Source organism: Aythya fuligula, chromosome Z (assembly GCF_009819795.1).
Source record: "Aythya fuligula isolate bAytFul2 chromosome Z, bAytFul2.pri, whole genome shotgun sequence".
Lineage (NCBI taxonomy): Eukaryota > Metazoa > Chordata > Aves > Anseriformes > Anatidae > Aythya > Aythya fuligula.
This window is the reverse complement of record NC_045593.1, coordinates 68958873-68977550: the sequence shown is the minus strand read 5'-3', so window position 1 is coordinate 68977550 and position 18678 is coordinate 68958873. Positions and strand designations below refer to the sequence as shown.

The window sequence follows — 18678 nt, the reverse complement described above, 5'->3', positions numbered from 1 at the left end:
ATGCTGTACCTTTTCCTTAAAAATGCAAATGTTAGTTTTATTTTTCTAGTTTCTTCAGGCAATTACACCACATCATTAAGGGCCCTTCCAACTCAAACCATTCGGTGATTCCTACTATTAAACTGTTTCTTCTAGCACACAAACAAAAAAACTGCGTATCAAAAATACTGAAATAAAAATATGGATAATGTATAAAAATAGTATAATTTTATTATGAAATTACATACTAATTTTTCTGGTTTGTTTCTGAAATGAATGGTAACCAGTATCCCCATCAGACGAAACAATAAGATGCAGAAATAGCAAAGCAAATACCATACTTGTGAATCTGCTTTCTACTGTCCAATGAAATGATATAGTACAGGTATTCCAAGTTTAAAACATACTCAAAACCTAACTTTCACTATTTTGTAGATTACTAAGCATGACCAAGATTACAAAAGCTGTCTTATACATTGTAATTGGTCAATGTTTACACCATTCTTTCATACTTTTCATGGTATTCGAAGATATTATCCCCTCTGGAAATTTGGAAGTAGTCCACTCTTCTTTGTGAGGACTCAAACTTCAGTCCATCCAGGCTGTTACTGCTTTGGCAGAATGACTGAACACTGCACAGTTGTCTGAAATACAAAATCAAAGTAAATGAGTATCTCCTCTGATAGATTTACTTTCAGTGTAAAGGCAGGCTACATAGCTTCCATTCAGCTTGCAAACAGGTGTACCCCTTTCCATATGTGTAGCATCTCCAACTTCCCCAAACACCATAGATGTTAAAAGAATTTTGAGGGTTCAAGAACTTGTCACTACAGCTTTATGTAGCTGTATGTAACGTGCACATTGGTATTGAGAACCAATGATCATACTGTACAAACACAAGACTAAAATTAAGGTTTTTAGGCTTGCAGGCTACAAATGAAAAAATGTGCAGCTTTTGTTTTTCATCTACATACATTGCATTCGTATAAAGCTCTTCATAAATGTCATCAGAATGCTCTGAAAGTGAAGTTCCCTAACAAGATGATATTTTACATGGTTGGTTCATCAACAATTTTCAAGTACAGCTATAAAGAACAGAAAACCTTTCTCTAAAGGTGCATTGATTGGGAGTGAATTAAATGTTCATGATATGCAGAGACAGGCAACTTTGACATCAGCCACATTCAACAGTAGGACCTGATAAACTTTTAAACTTCAGTTTTCTTGAGAGGTCCTTAGCCTGCAAGGGCCACAGTACACAAACTGATACAACTACAGTTAAGTGAACTCTCAATTAATTTACTTTCCACCTTATTCACCTGAGCCAATTCACTCTAGTCATATAAGTGGGCTCACCGATTGGGAGTTTTTTTGGGAAAGAAAATTAGTCAAGAACATCCTTAAGATCAGAGCTTGAGATACATACATTATGAATGTAGGTATCAATCATAAACTAGAAAAAATGACTGAAAAAGCTAACTTTTATGCCATTTGACTTGCCAGGTACCAAACATATTAAGTCCAAGTACGTCAAAGATGAAGTGTGCTGAAATATGTCTATGTATACCTTGCCCAGTCTAAACCATCCTATAGTATTTACAGCTCTCTTATCTGAATAGACCATTCCCTCTTATCAGAGAGCTCTGACAAACATCATTTCACAAAGGCTGGTACAGTAGTTTAAAAAAGGCAGGCAATATCTGCAGGATTCCTCAAATAGTCATTAAGTTCACCTGAGGAGCATTCACAGAAGATCTGATGCCCTACTATAGCTGATTTTCTTACACATAAATAGTAAAAAAAATCAGTTACAACATGAAGTTCATTTTACCATTTCAGCACAGATTCTCTTCCAAACCTCAAGGGTATGAATCCTATCGCAATAAAAGTACAAAGCTCAATTCACAATTGTGAGCTAAGAATCTTTTCAACAAGTCAGTTTTTCTCTCTCACCAATACTTTTCCCAACAAAGATAATAAGAATCTATTATACTAGTTCCATTTGGAAAGTGTCTGTTGTTACAAATTTGTTTACTTCATTCAGTAGTAAGCCCATATTTTCCTTGATCAGCTTTTGAAATCATACAATGGCTGAAGATGTTCTAGTTTTCTTTGATGTCCCTTCGAAGTGTCAATTACAGGCAAGATTTCATTTCCCTCAAACCATCTGTATATGCCTTGCTTCTGGATTTCTCCTTTCTTTCTGGTCTTGCTTCTGGATTTCTCCTTTGTAGCTTGGTCTTGCTTCCAATTTTTGAATTCTGCATTTTTGCACTGGAGCTCTGTTCCCTGTTTCCTGATTGGTCTCTGTTTGGATCACTCTTACACTTGGAGAATGCTGACCTTAAAGATCTGCTAGCCTTCCAGAGCTCTTTGCCTCTTCAGAGCTGCCTCCCATGAGATGCTACCTACTTGTTTACTCGTTAAACAAGTATGCTCACCTCAAGTTCAGCATCTGTGCTCTGCTATTTGCCTTCTTTGTTTCCACAGGATCTTGAACTCCATGATTTTGTGGGCATTACAGCAGTAACCGCCAATGATTATCATCTTACTATACAAATATTTTCAGTGACCAGAAGATCCAACTGTGCATACAGTCACAGAGTGGTTAAGGTTGGAAGGAGATCATCCAGTCCAACCCCCTGCCAAGCAGGGTTACCTAGAGCATGATGCACATGATCACATCTAGGGGGGTTTTGAATATCTCCAGAGAAGGAAACTCCACAGCCTCTCTGGGCAACCCATTCCAGTGCTCTGTCACCCTCACAGTAAAAAAGTTCCTCCCTCATATTCAGCCAGAACATCCAGTGCTTCAGTTTGTGCTCGTTGCCTCTTGTCCTGTCACTGGGCACCACTGAAAATAGTCCGGTTCCATCCTCTTGACACTCTGCCTTCAGATAATCATATACATTGATAAGATCTCTCTGTCTTCTCGTCTCCAAGCTAAACAGGCCCAGCTTTCAGCCTCTCCTTGTATGACAGATGCTCCAGTCCTCTAATCAGCTTGGTAGCCCTGTGCTGGACTTACACCAGTAGCTTCATGCCCCTCTTGTACTGGGGAGCCCAGAATTGGACACAATACTCTAGGTGTGGCCTCACCAGGGCTGAGCAGAGAAGGAGGATCACCTCCCTTCACCTGCTGGCAACACTATTCTCATTGCACCTCAGGATACCATTGGCCTTCTTGGCCACAAGGGCACATTGCTGACTCATGGTCAGTGTGCTGTCCTCCAGGACACCCAGGTTCCTCTCTACACAGCTGCTCTCCAGCACGTCAGCCCCCAGCATGTACTGGTGCTTGGGGTTATTCCTCCTTAGGTGCAGGACCCTGAACTTGCCCTTGTTCTATTTCATGAGGTTTCTCATCACCCATCTCTCCAGGCTGTCCAGGTCCCTCTGAATGGCAGCACAGTTCTCTGGGGTATCAGCCACTCCTCCCAGCTTTGGGTCATCAGCAAACTTGCTGAGGGTGCACTCTGTTCCATCATCCAGGGCACTGATGAATAAATCAAACAAGATTGGACCAAGTACCGACCCCCTGCATTGCGGACTAAACCCTCTGAGCTCAGCCTTCTAGCCACTCCTCAATCCACTTCACTGTCCACTCATCTATCCTGCACTTCCTGAGCTTGTCCACAAGGATGTTACGGGAGACAGTGTCAAAAGCCTTGCTGCAGCCAAGGTAGACAACATCCACTGCTGTCCCTGCATCTACCAAGCCAGTCACCCCATTACAGAAGGCTATCAGATTGGTTAAGTACGATTTCCCCTTGGTGAATCCATGCTGACTATTCCCAATCACCTTTTTATCCTCCACATGCTTGGAGATGACTTCCAAGATGAGCTGTTCCATCACCTTTCCAGGGATGAGGTGAGGCTGACTGGCCTGTAGTTGCCTGGATCCTCCTTCTTGTCCTTTTTGAAGACTGGCATGACACTGGCTTTCTTCCAGTCCTCAGGCACCTCTCCTGTTCGTCATGACCTTTCAAACGTTGATGGAGAGTGCACCCGTGGGTGCCTTCCATGGGGGCCCATGGATTTGTGGATGTCAAGTTTGCTTAAATGATCTCTGACACAATCCTCCTCAACCAACGGGAATTCCTCCTTTCTCTAGACTTCTTCTTTTGTCTCTAGGGCCTGGGATTCTTGAGGGCTGGTCTTAGCGGTGAAGGCCGAAGCAAAGGAGGCATTCTGCAACTCTGCCTTCTCTGTATCCTTCATTGCCAGGGCACCACCCCATTCAGCAGCAGGCCCAACATTTTCCCATCTTCCTTTTACTACTGATGGATGTGAAGAAGCTCTTCTTGTTGCTCTTGCCATCCCTTGCCAGATTTAAAATCAAATGGACCTTGGGCTTCCTTGTCACATCCCTGCATACTTTGACAATGTCCCTATATTTCTCCCAAGTGGCCTGTCCCTTTTCCCACATGCTCTATACTTTCTTCTTGTGTTTGAGGTTTGCCAGGAGCTCCTTTTCCATCCATGCAGGTCTTCTGCCCCCTTTGCTGGCATTCTTACTCATAGGGATGCATCGATCTTGAGCTTGAAGGAAGTGATGTTTGAATACCGACCAGCTCTTTTGGACTCCCTTTCCTTCCAGGGCCCTCACCCATGGGATTCTTCCAAATAGGTCCCTAAGAGGCCAAAGTTTGCTCTCCTGAAGTCCAGGGTTGTGATCCTACTTTTTGCCCTGCTTCTCCCTTGCAAGATCCTGAACTCCAGCATCTCATGGTCACTCAAGCCATGGCTGTCCTAACCTTCATATCTCCAGCCAGACCTTCTTTGTTAATACAAGGTCCAGCAGCACACCTCTCCTTGTTGGCTCCTCCACCAACTGTGTCAAAAAGTTATCACTGCTCTGCAGAAACCTCCTGGACTGTTTTTGTCAAGCTGTGTGGTCTTTCCAGCAGATATCAGGGTGGCTGAAGTCCCCCATAAGAACCAGGGCCTATGATTGTGAGGGTACTTCCAGCTGTCTGTAGAAGGCTTCATCTACCTCCTCTTCTTGATCAGGTGGCCTGTAGCAAAAACTCACAATAGTATCAGCCATGGTAGCCTGTCCTCTAATCCTTACCCATAAGCTCTCAACTCTCTCTTCAACCACCCCTAGGCAGAGCTTCATGCATTCCAGTTGCTCTCTCACATAAAGTACAACTCCACCACCTCACCTTCCTGGCCTGCCTTTCCTAAAAAGCACATAGGCCTCCATGACAACAGTCCAGTCATACAAGCTGTTCATCACTCATCACAAATTTCCCCGACACCAGTCAGACATGTGGACTATTGGGATGATCTGTGTTTCCTGATCAATGACAGAAACACAATGCGATCACACCTGTTCTGAAAGAGTAAGGGCTTTGTATGCTGACTGTGTCTCAGCTGGGAAGATAGTGTGCATACAGAAAAGTTTACTTCAAGTTTTTTTTTCAAAGTCATGTAACCTGAGCCTGGAGAATGGTCTCCTTTTACAGCAACATGGCCACAAAATACTGGCCTAAAGATGTGTTGGTAGTTAAAAAATGCTAACATTCATATTAGGCTTAAACTAATTGGCATATCACAGGCAAAAAGACACAACGTAGAATGGATGGCAAGCAGCCTAACCATGAGCAGGAAAACAGCCCTTGAACTTCCTTGCTTCAACATCCAGGGTTTCCTGAAATGCCACTGTGAGCTTCAGAGGTGACACCTCCATGTGCTTGTATGGTTAAGTAGGAAACACACCTCTTGGGAAAGAGGCAAGTAATGCAGCTGGGCAAGGAGCCTTGCAACACCTTTGCACCTGTCTGGTGAAGTCTCTCCAGTCACAGTAGCCAGATTACAGAGGTCAGAAAGGAAAAGTTTTATCCACGCAGAATTTTATGGTTTTACATGCTTCCCCAAACACTAGAAAGAGACACCAGCAAATGCCTGTTTGAGATACCCAGCTGCAGCCTGAGTGTAAGCTGGCAGGGTTTCTCTTGGTAACTGACTGCTGAGTACAAGCTTGCACAGTTCACAAGGCACACACAAGGTGCTGCCTTTAAGCATTGGGAAAAGGTACCTGTGAAAATGTTCAAAAAACCCTCATCAGCTGACCTTTAAAGCTGCCAGAACAAAATCCACATAACATTTTGCATCAACAAAAATAAGATATGTTTAACTTAATGGCTCAACTACATACTCACAATGAGGCACAAACATCTCTCTCTCTTTGCTGTATCAAGTAATTGCCTCTCTCCTTATCCACAAACATGGAAACACAGGACCAGCCCTGCATCTACCACTATTTAACGTCTCAGAGAGATTGCTAGCCTTTCCAGCCCTTCCTAAAAAATAAAATTAAAGCAACACTTCCAAACCTCAGACTTTCCTGCCACTTGTCCACACTGCTTTGTCCTATTAAAGCAGAAACAGTATGACTCTTACTCTCCTGACATCAGATCTCAACCCCTACTGCCAATACCTAGTTCCTGTTTCCAATACTTTTAGTACCTTCAGACCAACTTCCTTTCTCAGTATATTATCACTCAAACCAAGCCACTACCAGCAAAGAGCATAAACACATAAGAATTGCCAAGTCAAAGTGAAACTATCTCAAAAGTCATCACTAATACTAGGTAGCAGCAGACACTTAAGAGAAGGAGCCTAAGAAGCAACATTAGAAAGAAGTGCTCCATCCTCTTCATGTATCATGTTTTCTTTCAGAAAATAGTAGTTCAAAAGCTGCAGAAAGCAATTGAATTGGTGTTTTAAACAGTTGACAATGAAATGGTAGAAGAGTATGGGAACCTTACACACTTGGTGTCAGTTCTTTCCAGCCACTTGCTCTTTCATTCCCTATGAAGAATCGAGACAATCATACAAACAGAAGCAACAAGACACTATTTCACTGTTTATTCAAGTACACCTTCCAGATTTGGAGTTAGATCCCTCAGTACCTTTGCAGCATTATTTACTTGGGAAAGTTCATGAAATCCGGGTCCTACCTGACCAACCTCATCTCCTTCTGTAACTGCTTGGGGGATGAGGGAAAGGCTGTTGACGTAGTCTACCTAGACTTCAGCACAGCCTTTGACTCAATCTTCCACAGTTTCTCTCTGGGAGAAACTGTCAGCCCATGGCTTGGACAGGTACACTCCTTGCTAGGCTAAAAACTGGCTGGACAGCCAGGCCCAAAGAGTAGCGGTGAATGGAGTTAAATCCAGCTGGTGACCAGTCATGAGCGGTGTTCCCCAGGGGTCGGTGTTGGGGTCCACTCTCTATCTATCTTTACTGATGATTTGGATGAGGGAATTGGGTGCTCCCTCAGTAAGTTTGTAGATGACACCAAACTGGGGGGAAGTGTCGATCTGCCGGAGGGTAGGGAGGCCCTGCAGAGGGATCTGGACAGGATAGGTCAATGGGCAGAGGCCAATGGGATGAGGTTCAACATGGCTAAGTGCCAGGTCATGCACTTTTGCCACAAAAACCCCATGCAACACCACAGGCTTGCGGCAGAGTGGCTGGAAAGCTATGCAGAGGAAAAAGATTTGGCATTGGGGGTGTTGGTTGACGCTCGCCTGCACATGAGCTGGTAGCATGCCCAGGTGGCCAAGAAGGCCAACAGCATCCTGGCTTGTGTCAGGAATAGTGTAGCCAGCAGGAGCAGGGAGGTGATCGTCCTCCTGTACTCTGCTCTGGTGAGGTCACACCTTGAGTCCTGTGTTCAGTTTTGGGCCCCTCACTACAAGAAGGACATCGAGGCCCTGAAACGTGTCGAGAGAAGGGTAAGGGCTTGGAAGCCAAGTCCTATGAGGAGTTGCTGAGGGAACTGGGGTTGTTCAGTCTGTAGAAGAGGAGGCTCAGGGGAGACCTTATAGCTCTCCACAACTACCTGAAAGGAGGTTGTGGGGAGCTGGGGGTTGGCCTCATCTCACAGATAACCAGTGATAGGACAAGAAAGAATGGCCTCAAGGTGTGCCAGGGGAGGTTCACGTTGGAAATTAGGAGACATTTATTCTCAGAAACAGCAGTCAGGCATTGAAACAGGTTGCCCAGAGAGGTGGTGGAGTCACTGTCTCTGGGGGTGTTCAAGTAAAGTCTGGATGTGGCGCTTAGGGACATAGTTTAGTGGGTTATAGTGCTGGTAGGGGGATAGTTGGACCAGATGATTTTGGAGGTCTTTTCCAACCTTTATGATTCTATGATTCTATAAGGTCCTTGCACACCACCATGAATAAAATAGCTGAGGTATATCTAGCACATTTTTTAAAGTAGTTGCCAGAGGATTTTTTTTTTTTTTACAGCTAGTATTTAACAAAAAATGTAGTTAAGTCCTCTGAAAATGCTTTGTGTGGATTAGAAGGGAGAAGGAATACTGGTACTGCTGCCTCCCTTTTCCATTTATGCCACAACTTCCCAAAGACTGCACAGAGGAAGGGGAAAATGTTGTTGCCTCTCACAGATGTGTAGAGGGGACATGAAAAACAACTAATAGCTATTCCTGATAACTGGAACTTAAGTGAGGAGAAGTTGAAAACATAATCCAAAGTCACTCATTTCAGGGTTTGGGGTTGAAATTCCATGAATCTGACCTGTTCAAGTATGCTTACAAGAATCTGCAGGGAATTTAACTTAGTAAGTCTTTCTTTTAGGACATGGACTAAACCACATATGAGAATCACTGACAAGAGAACCAGACCAGAAATGAAACAAATTTTTATACCCATCAAAAGACACTGAAGATTTTGACAGCACAGACAATTCTGTTGATAGTTGAGTTTCAGGGAACACTTTCAGGTACACATGGACATGTCTGGTTTTGTCTTTCTTACTTGTTTAAGTTTCTGTAAACATAGTAATTTTTAGAAAAGAGAAAGAAAGAACCTTTAAGTGGAAAGAGCATCAGAGATTGGACTCCTTTGTTTCCCCAACAGGCTTCCTCCTTTTCAGAATGCTGCTTCCACTAACACCTCTTTCTGGCACACTTCTGTACGCTCTCTCACATTCCAATTCTCTTTCGCTCTCTCACACACCATCCCAATGTAATCCTCAGTTCATCTCATGCTACACACACTTGGACTGTCAGAAGTAGCTATTTGTCACAAGAACCTTAAGAAGTTGGACAGACATCCAAACAATTTTAACATTGTTCCCTTCCTCTATCCTGTAGACAGAAAGGAATCTCAAGTACTCCCGTGAAACTGTGGCAATGTTAAAAAAACATAAAAGGAAACTCTAGTCTCAGAAAAAAATCTGCCTAAGAAATCCATCACTAAGGTATTATTGAATAATATTATTTTCCATTCTTTTTTTCATGCTCTTTGGATCTGAAAGCATGTGGGTGAATCCAGTTCTAATAATTTCAATCTGGCTATTACACATATTTTGTAACAAACTCCTCACATTATACACGTTAAAGAGAACACAATGTTTTTGATTCATTTCAGTCTTCAACACTTGGTCTTCCATTGTTCCAGGACTTAATCTATAGCTGAGCAGATGTAAAGGTTTCTCAGCAGTATACTCGCCAAAATTTTTATCTTACCTGTGTGTCCTGGTTTCGGCTAGGATTGAGTTAATTTTTCTACTAGTATCTGGTATGGTGCTGTGTTTTGGATTTAGGATGAGAACAATGCTGGTAACGCACCTATGTTTTAATTGTTGCAGAGCAGTGGTTACACGAAGCCAACGACTTTTCAGCTTCTTGCTCTGTCCTGCCAGTGGGCAGGCTAGGGGTACAGCAGGAGCTGGGAGGGGACAGAACCAGGACAGCTGACCCAAACTGGCCAAAGGGGTATTCCATACCATCTGATGTCATGCTGAACAATTAATATGGGGGAGCTGGCCGGGGTGGGGGGACCGGCTGCTTGGGGATAGGCTGGGTATCGGTCAGTAGGTGGTGAGCAATTGCATTGTGCATCACTTGTTTTGTAAACATTATTATTAGTAGTACTATTATCATTATTATTTTCCTTTCTTTTCTATCCTAATAAACTGTTTCTGCCTCAATCCACAGGCTTTCCTTTTGATTTTTTCCCTTTGATTTTCTCCCCCATTTCATGGGGGATGAAGGCAGGGGGAGCGAATGGCTGTGTGGTGCTTAGCTGCTGGTTGGGTTAAACCAGTACACTGTGCTGTGAAGCGTATACTTCAGTGTCCATATATAGATGTCTTTAATCTTTTTACCTTTCATAACTCTTGCCATGAAAATGAAGCTAAAATTGAATTTTTGCAGCAAAGTTTGTAAAACTCTTAATGAATATATTTGTCCATCTTGAATAGATTTGGTTTGTTAAAGCACCTAGTTAAAAAAATTATGATTTAATCAGAAACATTTTACAGCATACACCTACATGACTTGTACATATGCATACGCTGCCCCAGTACAAACTGGCCTTATATGTGTACTTACTTTCAAGGTGTGCAGGGTGTCTGTCCATTCCATGGAGCCTATCAGAGGTATAGCACTAAGGAGTATGCTAGTAGCCTTATTTGCATTCTCTTTCAGCGTCTTTAAAACTTTATCCACTGAAACCTACAAATGAAATTGAACTGAGTGGTAATTCATTTTTTATGGCACACATTTAAATGCTCCAACTAAATTTATTCAACTAATCCAGCTCTAAGTGAAAAGGTGAAGCACAGACAAAAACACAGTATGTATTTTAAAATGTCATGATCATTTTAGCTGCTAAAACTTCTTTCCTCTGGGAGTGTACGTTTGATTGTATGTTATAGCTTGGTCCTATGAACTTCATACTCAAAAAAAATGTTGGTTGAGCTTTTAATTTGAACACATTACAAGTAAAGTCACTAGAGAAAAAACATATTGCTTTCTAGGCGTATTTATGAATCATAATAAACTAAAACTAACACATCTGGATAAAGTGATAACCTAAAAAAATAAGAAAAAGCAAAAGCTAAGTAAAACAAGTAATTATTAAATCTCTGTGGAATTTGCAGAGAAGTCACCAGTTCTGTTCTCCCTGTGTTACAGGGAACTTGAAATAAAATGTCACAGAGGGCTCTTTATTATAGCACAGTACAGATGTGTGTATTAATTTTACCAAAGACTTGATACTTTTTTTTTGTGTACTGATGAATATTAGAGGATAAAAAATATTTTGGATAGTCAGAAATTCAATTTAATAATAATAAATGTTCTATGTGTGCTAAGCTGTATCTGATACTAAGTAGTTTTATATTATGGAAGCGTATGCCTCAGGAACTGCTGGCTCCACAAAAATCTATGTCATCTCTATTTACTAGTGTTTTTGCAGCAGTGCTCAGTCCATGTTCAAACAGTGCTGCAGAAAAATGGAGGCAAGATTCAGAATGCATCTGAGAAATTAGAAGTAGTTTAAGTGATACTGTACAGGGGTGTGGGAAAGAATTTATTTGTATACATAAAAATCGAGAGAGAAGTTTTCCAGTTACTTAGGCAAATTATCAGGTGTCCAACTAAACTGGCTCTGTTGTATCATGCAGTAAAGTTCTGCTGTTCCTTTCTATGATGACTATGATTTAACAGGCTATTTGTGGAAGCTTTTCACTGGTAGTTTGGCCCAAGTGTATTCCACAAGAAAAAGAACTAAAGAAGACATAACCTTTTGCAAAGAGTTGCAAAAGAAAAAACACCAGACAGATTACAAGAGACAATCTCACACTAACTTCATACATACAGCCCCCTTGATTCAGACACAAGGTGCTAAATGGTTTGCTAGCAGTAAGGCGAGTTTATAAAAATGAAGGAGGTAGCAACATCTGTTTCTATTCTTACTTTACAATTGTTACTCCAGAGTAATTCTTCAACACTAAGTAAAACCAGATTTAATTTAGTATGTGACCTCTGCCAAAAACTACATAAAGGTTCTCATCCAGATCCTTTTGAACAAGACTCAGAGGAAAAAAGTTGCACTCACTGTTTCTTCATGCTCCTTCCAGCAGTCATAATCTGTTGCCATAGCAATACTTGCATAACTCATTCCAGCTTCTTTTGCGAGTATCACTTCAGGCACTGTGGTCATGTTGATAACATCAGCTCCCCAGCTGCGAAACATCAAGCTTTCTGCTCGAGAACTGAAACGTGGGCCTTCAATTGTGATCACTGTCCCCTTAGAATGACATTGCAGCCCAAGCTTCTTTGCAATCTCAATAAGAACCTGCAAAGCATGCCAATATAAGGAAAAGCAAATAATTTCCCTGGTGCACTGCTCTGCATCTCACACACACACACACACAAAAATAAAATCTTATATACAAAAAAATATTACCCTGATACTAAGCAGTATTCACATGGCTACAGCTGTCCAAATGCAACAATTAGTTTCAGTTTTCTCATCCAGCAAGATAAATTAATAGTATTACTAATAAGAATGATATTGGGTTCACCTGATTTTGATTGTATCACTTGGCTTACTGTTTTCAGAGTAGACCAAGGAGATTGGAAAACAGAAACATTCTGTTATATTTATATTTAGTTATATTTAGGCTTTGCTTACTTTAAGAACAGAATCATGAAATGCTACAGGCTTACACCACCAAGCACTGCATTGCCACAGTGTTGGAGTTAAGATGGGGAAAATATGAAATTCACTTTTTGAAAGTTTACAAAACTTTCTAAGTGTATACTTTAAAGAGTACCCTGGGAATCTGAAACTTTTACGTTTTCCCTATTGCTTGTGGCTGAGCTGTACGTGTATATTTTTATTTTTATTTTTTAATAGTCCTTATATTTCCAACAAGGATCACGTACATCATGATGATGAAATCATCATCATGATTTCCATTCTTGGTACATGGCTTGGGAAGCAATAGTTGATACCGTAAGAGTGAGAGCGTACCAGCATGGGTAAATGGGACTAGAAAATCCACAACTGACCTGAGTAGGAAAGTAACAGTAATGACACCTGCTTAAGATGACCATGCAAAGAAAGGCCTTGTCTTCTCAGCATCATGGACTTCTGAAATGTCTGCTGGAGCACACTACCCCACAGCAGATGTGTAGGCAAACTTGCCATCCCCAAAGAGGGTGGGTATGTTTGCAACCCACATATGCTGGGGAAGGGCATTTGTGCATGTAACTGGGTGCATACGCGTAGATGGCCCTAAATGACACTTTTAGGAGATCAGCCACAGAAGGACTTTTAGAAATTTGTATGTATTTATTAACATGCTGTATCTAATATTGTGCCTTATCCCTTATACTGATTCTGAACATATAATTCACTGTTTGCCTGTTAATTATGTGTTATTAATAAATGAATAAAAATCTTCAGCTGTGATTTCACTTAAACGAGAGGAGTTGGGAAGTATTTCCCTGAAATGCTTTATAAAGTTACCACTCCAGTCCTCATAAGATGCTGCTGTTTCTAGAAGTAGTAACAACCAAGGCAGACTATGTTATTCAAAAGCCTGCAATCACAGAAAAGATAAATCACTTTCAGGTTCTCATTTGATTTACATTGTGTAAAAATACAATGGAATTTTCCCACATATTTGCACAAATGCAATTTAATAAAAAGTTTTCAAATGTTTTCATGCAAATTCCTTAATTAGCTTACTACATTAACAGTTTTGGTTTAATTGCTACTGCATTTAGCTATGATAGTCCCCTCAATCAGGGAAAACTGAAATAATTCCAACACTTTTCAGGGACACTTCCTGGAAAAAAAATCAATTCACTTTTATCTGATATTTCCAAACAAAGTCAAAGCATCTCTTTTCAGCCTCTCTAGGAGCTCAAAACAACATTTCTTTAAAACATCTGTTAAGCTGATTAGAATGCACGAGCTAATGAGATAATGATTACATGTGAGACTGGGAAGTACCTAAATGTTTGTTCTCTGAAAAAGTAGCATTTCTCTGCTCTTTTTTTTTTTTTTTTTTTACAAAAATTAATATCTAAAGAGCATTGTTGATAGATACTTAACAATCAGATGAAACCAGCCTTGGTGCACTTTTCCTGCATCCTCAGGAAATGGCTTATATGTATCTACTTATGCTTTCTAAAAAATGAGGAAGAAACAGAATGAAGTATAGCTAATCATTTCAGTAATAACACTGTTTTTAAACCATTACATAAAGTTTACAGTTAGATGTCAATAAAATCCTTGAATCTGTTGTGACATGACATGCTCAAAGTCAGTAAACAACTATACGGCACCTAATCTTTGATAACAGCATGTGGCTAGGCTCTTGCTTCTTGTAAACTACAAATTATTTTGCATAATTTACTGCCTAGTGGAAGAAGGGTATGAATAGTCACATATATAATATATAGCAGTCTGTTTCCTCTTCAGCTTTAAAAATTCTTTACTTCACCTTCATTCCTAGTGCCCTGAAATGTTCCGCTAACAACACTTGGACCTACGGGTTAATATGTCAAATCCACATTGTCCCTTGGCTAATTAACAAAAATAGCTTTTAATGGCAGTGAAGTGAAATGGTGACAAGCAGAATAGCTCAGCAATACAAATATTTGTAGATGCTTAGGGTACAGATTGAGTCACTTGATTCGTAATTCAGTTTTGACCTGTTCATTGTTGTAACTGATGGTACGGAGAGTGAATTTGTTGGATGTACATGACTAATCTTGCAAATACTCCTGTGGCCCTTGAGAATGTAAGTCCCTGCAGCTTCTGATCAGAGAATTCCACAATGGCACAAAACACTGAGTTCAATCTTCACCTTTGCTTTTTCTCAGATGTAAGAATACACTGAGAAGGCATATTTAATCAGATACACTCTAGAAGTTTATAAAGGTGTTGAAAAGCAGAGCAGCAGTTCACACTATTCTACGTGTTTTCTAAGCCTGAAAATCTTGAAGTGACTAAATTAAGAGAAGCAAAATTTAAGAACTAAAGGCAAATGTAATTTGGCCAGTTTCTATGTTTAATATCCTTTAAACAAGGCCATTATTCTCTACCATGACCAGCAATGCACAAAAGCACAAATGAAACATTTCTGTGAATACTGAAGTATTATTCTTAATTCTCTGTACTGCAAGTATGTAGAGTGTCTTAGCCAAAGACGCTGTTTCATTTAGAATGGAAAGGAAATAATTTCTAATTCTGTCTTCCTATTTAGTCCACACTGTTGCTCTCTTGTCATTTACACAAGAAATAAAGGTATTTTGCCCTGCTATTAAGACTCTGGAGAAATCTAGGTTGCCAAGTGTCTTCTTAAAGTGTTTCAAGTACCTACTTTAGATCCTACAAGATCTTTTACTTCCCATACCTTCCAAATTTTACAATTTTCTTTAATATCATGACATATCTGAGAAATAGGAAGAGGAGGAGTTTATCTCCATATTCTGATCGTGGGTAATTAGACTACTACACCATACGTAACAAGTATAATAAAAATATAACATTTTAAAATACATCTACAAAATTCACTAACCTCTCTGGTTTTGGTGCAGAATGGCTCTGCCATTGGAATATGACATACTCCTGGAAGAGCGGAACACTGACCATCATACAAAGTATAATGTCTTTTAGTTGTCCTGGAAAAGCAGAAAATATACTCAAGGGAGAAGAACAGAGACAAATGATAATAGGAAACAATAAATTTACAAAAGTCAAAAACCGTAATATTCTTGAAGGGAACAAAAATATCAGTACAATGGCAATCACTCAGTCACCACCTGTAATCAGAGAATCACAGAATCAGGGTAGAAGGGACCTCTGGAGGCCATCTGGTCCAATCCCCTGCTCAAGCAGGGACACCCAGAGCAAGTTGCCCAGGACCTGCTTATCATGAGGGATTTCAACTACCCTGACATTTTCTGGGAGGCCTACTAAGCCAGCCATCCACAGACCAGGAGGTTCCTCCAGAACACTGATGATAACTATCTGATGCAAATGGTGGGCGTGCCAACTAGGAGAGGAGCGCTGCTGGATCTTGTCCTCACTAACAAGGAGTGGTTGGTTGAAGGAGTTAAGGTTAAGGGCAGCCTTGGTTGCACTGACCATGCGATGGTGGAGTTCAGGATCTCATGTGGCATGAACAGAATACCAAGCAGACTTGCAACCCTGGAGTTTAGTAGGATCAACTTTGGCCTTTTCAAGCAATTGCTTAGGGAAATCGCATGGGACAAGGTACTTGAAGGAAAAGGAGCCCAAGATAGCTGGTTAGCTTTCAAGGACTGCTTCTTCCTTGAAGAACAGAGCATCCCAACAGGTAGGAAGTCAGGAAAGGGAGCCAGGAGACCTGCATGCTTCAACAAGGAACTGCTGGGCAAACTCAAGTGGAAGAGGAGAGTCTACAGATCATGGAAGGAGGGGCTGGTCACTTGGGAGCAATATGAGACTGTTGTCAGACACAGGGAGGCAACTAGGAAAGTTAAGGCCTCCTTCGAATTAAACCTCTGCAAGAGGGGTCAGGGACAACAGAAAGGGCTTCTTCAAGTACATTGCAGACCTGTGTGGTCTGGATGATTGGGTAGTGAGGTGGACTGTGAACTGGCTGAAGGGAAGAAGCCAGAGAGTTGTGGTCAATGGGACGGAGTTGAGTTGGAGTCCTGTATCTACTGGAGTTCCTCAGGGGTTGGTACTGGGACCAGTACTATACAGCACATTCATCAGCGACTTGGATGAGGGAATGGAGTGCACTGAGAACAAGTTTGCTGATGACTCTAAACTGAGAGGAAATGCCAGAAGGCTGCTGCCATCCAGTGGGAACTTGATGGGTTGGAGAATTGGGCAAAGGAGAAACTTAATGAAATATAAAAAGGGGAAGTGTAGAGTCCTGCATCTGGGCAAGAACAACCCCAGACACTAGTGTAAGTTGAGGACTGCCCTACTGGAGAGCAACAAAGGGGAGAGGGACCTGGGTGTGCTGGTGGACAGTGAGATGACCATGAGCCAGCACTGTGCCCTTGTGGCCAAGAAGGCCAGTGATATCCTGGGGTGTATCAGAAGGGATGCGGTTAGTAGGTCGAGAAAGGTTCTCCTCCCCCTCTACTCTGCCCTGGTGAGACCACATCTGGAATACCAGGTCTAGTTCTGAGCCCCTCAGTTCAAGAAGGACAGGAAACTGCTTGAGAGAGTCCTGTACAGAGACGCAAGGATGGTTAAGGGAGTGGAGCATCTACCTTACAAGGAAAGGCTGAGGGAGCTGTGTCTCTTTAGCTTGGAGAAGAGGAGAGTGAGGGGTGACCTTATTAATGTTTATAAATACGTAAAGGGTGAGCGTCAGGAGGACGGAGCCAGGCTCTTCTCAGTGAAATCTAATGATAGGACAAAGGGCAACAGGTGTAAGCTGGAACATAGAAGGTTCTGCTTAAATATCAGACAAAACTTTTTCATGGTGAGGATGACAGAACACCAGAACAGGCTGCCCATGGGTGTTGTGGAGTCTCCTCCTCTGGAGACATTCAAAACCCACCTGGATGCATTCCTGTGTGACCTGATGTAGGTGTTCCTGCTTTGGCAGGGGGATTGGACTAGATGATCTTTCAAGGTCCCTTCCAATCCCTAACATTCTGTGATTCTGTGACCATGTCTGGGTGTCTTTTTGAAGATCCACAAGGAGGGAGGCTCCACAGCCTCCCTGGGCAACCTGTGCCAGTGCTCAGGCACCTTCACAGCACAGAAGTGCTTCATGTTGCTCAGAGGGAACCTCCTCTGCTGCAGCTTGTACCCACTGCCTCCTGTCCTGTTACAGGGAACCCCTGAAAGGAGTCTGCCTCCATCTTCTTTGCATCCTCCCTTTAGGTATTTATACCTAAAGGTATTTATTTATTTAGGTATTTATTTATAGACACTGATGAGAGCCTCCTCTTCCCCAGGCTGAACTGTCCCAGCTCTTTCAGCATTTCCTCACAGGGGACATACTCCACTCCCTCTATCATCTCTATGGCCCTCTGTTGGACTCTATTCCATATGGCCATGTCTCTCTGGCACTGGGAAGCCCAGAACTGGACTCAGCACTCCAGCTGTGGCCTCACCAGTGCTGAGTAGAGGGGAAGGATCTCTTCTCTCCACCTGCTAGTGATGCTTTGTGTAATGCAGCCCAGGATACCATTAAGGCTTTTTTAACACAACCTTAACCACCAACGTCCTTTCAATCCTCTTCTCAACACGTAACTTTACAATTTTATTATATAAATGTTTTTCTTTATTTTTCTTCTTTTTTCTTGAAAGGGATATGTTCCTAATATCCAAACTTAATAAAGCTGGTTATTTCCTTCCTAGCTCAGAAAGTCTTTCATGCAGACTGGCAAGTGCTTGGAAATGTAAAGCTGTGGGAGATCAGCTAGCTTCAAAATGAATCATTAATTTTGAAAATTACATTTTGGATGAAGTATGCTCTCAGATTTCATATCTGCGTTCATTTCCTGTCTCTGTCATTGTCTTTCTGACTGACCTCTGCATGAGTTAGTTTCTCTATACTTCCACCCCTCATCTGTACCAGACAATAACCCTGCTACCATCCCAATTCTTTCTTGTTTAAAATTGTGGTCTCTCTGGGCTACTTCTTACCATGCACGCAGATCAAGGTTTAGCATAGTTAGGCTCCTCACACCTACCTTTGAGCCTGCTAGATTATAATGTTGTCAAAATAATATATGCTTTACTCACAATCATCCAAACCACATGCTTTTGTTTAGCATTTCCTCCATCAACCAATAGTGATATAAAATTGCTCACTTCCAAGTACTATTGGCAGAATAAGGATGAATATGATTTAGTCTGTATAAATAAAGTGATCAGCCTCAATACTTTTAGCCTC

At 41.5% G+C, this 18678-nt stretch overlaps 1 protein-coding gene across 1 annotated transcript in view; it reads right to left on the bottom strand.

Annotated features, from left to right (window-relative positions):
- Positions 1–214: 214 nt before the first annotated feature.
- The window catches only part of MTAP (methylthioadenosine phosphorylase), a 36886-nt gene continuing 18422 nt past the window's right edge, over positions 215–18678 (bottom strand). Inside the window, exons 5-8 of the mRNA XM_032205867.1 lie at positions 15346–15448; positions 11865–12104; positions 10355–10477; positions 215–623 (exon numbers count right to left, since the gene is read on the bottom strand). Of these exons, the coding sequence (XP_032061758.1) occupies positions 585–623; positions 10355–10477; positions 11865–12104; positions 15346–15448 (505 nt within the window). The 3' untranslated portion in view covers positions 215–584. The remainder of the gene's footprint in view (positions 624–10354; positions 10478–11864; positions 12105–15345; positions 15449–18678) is intronic.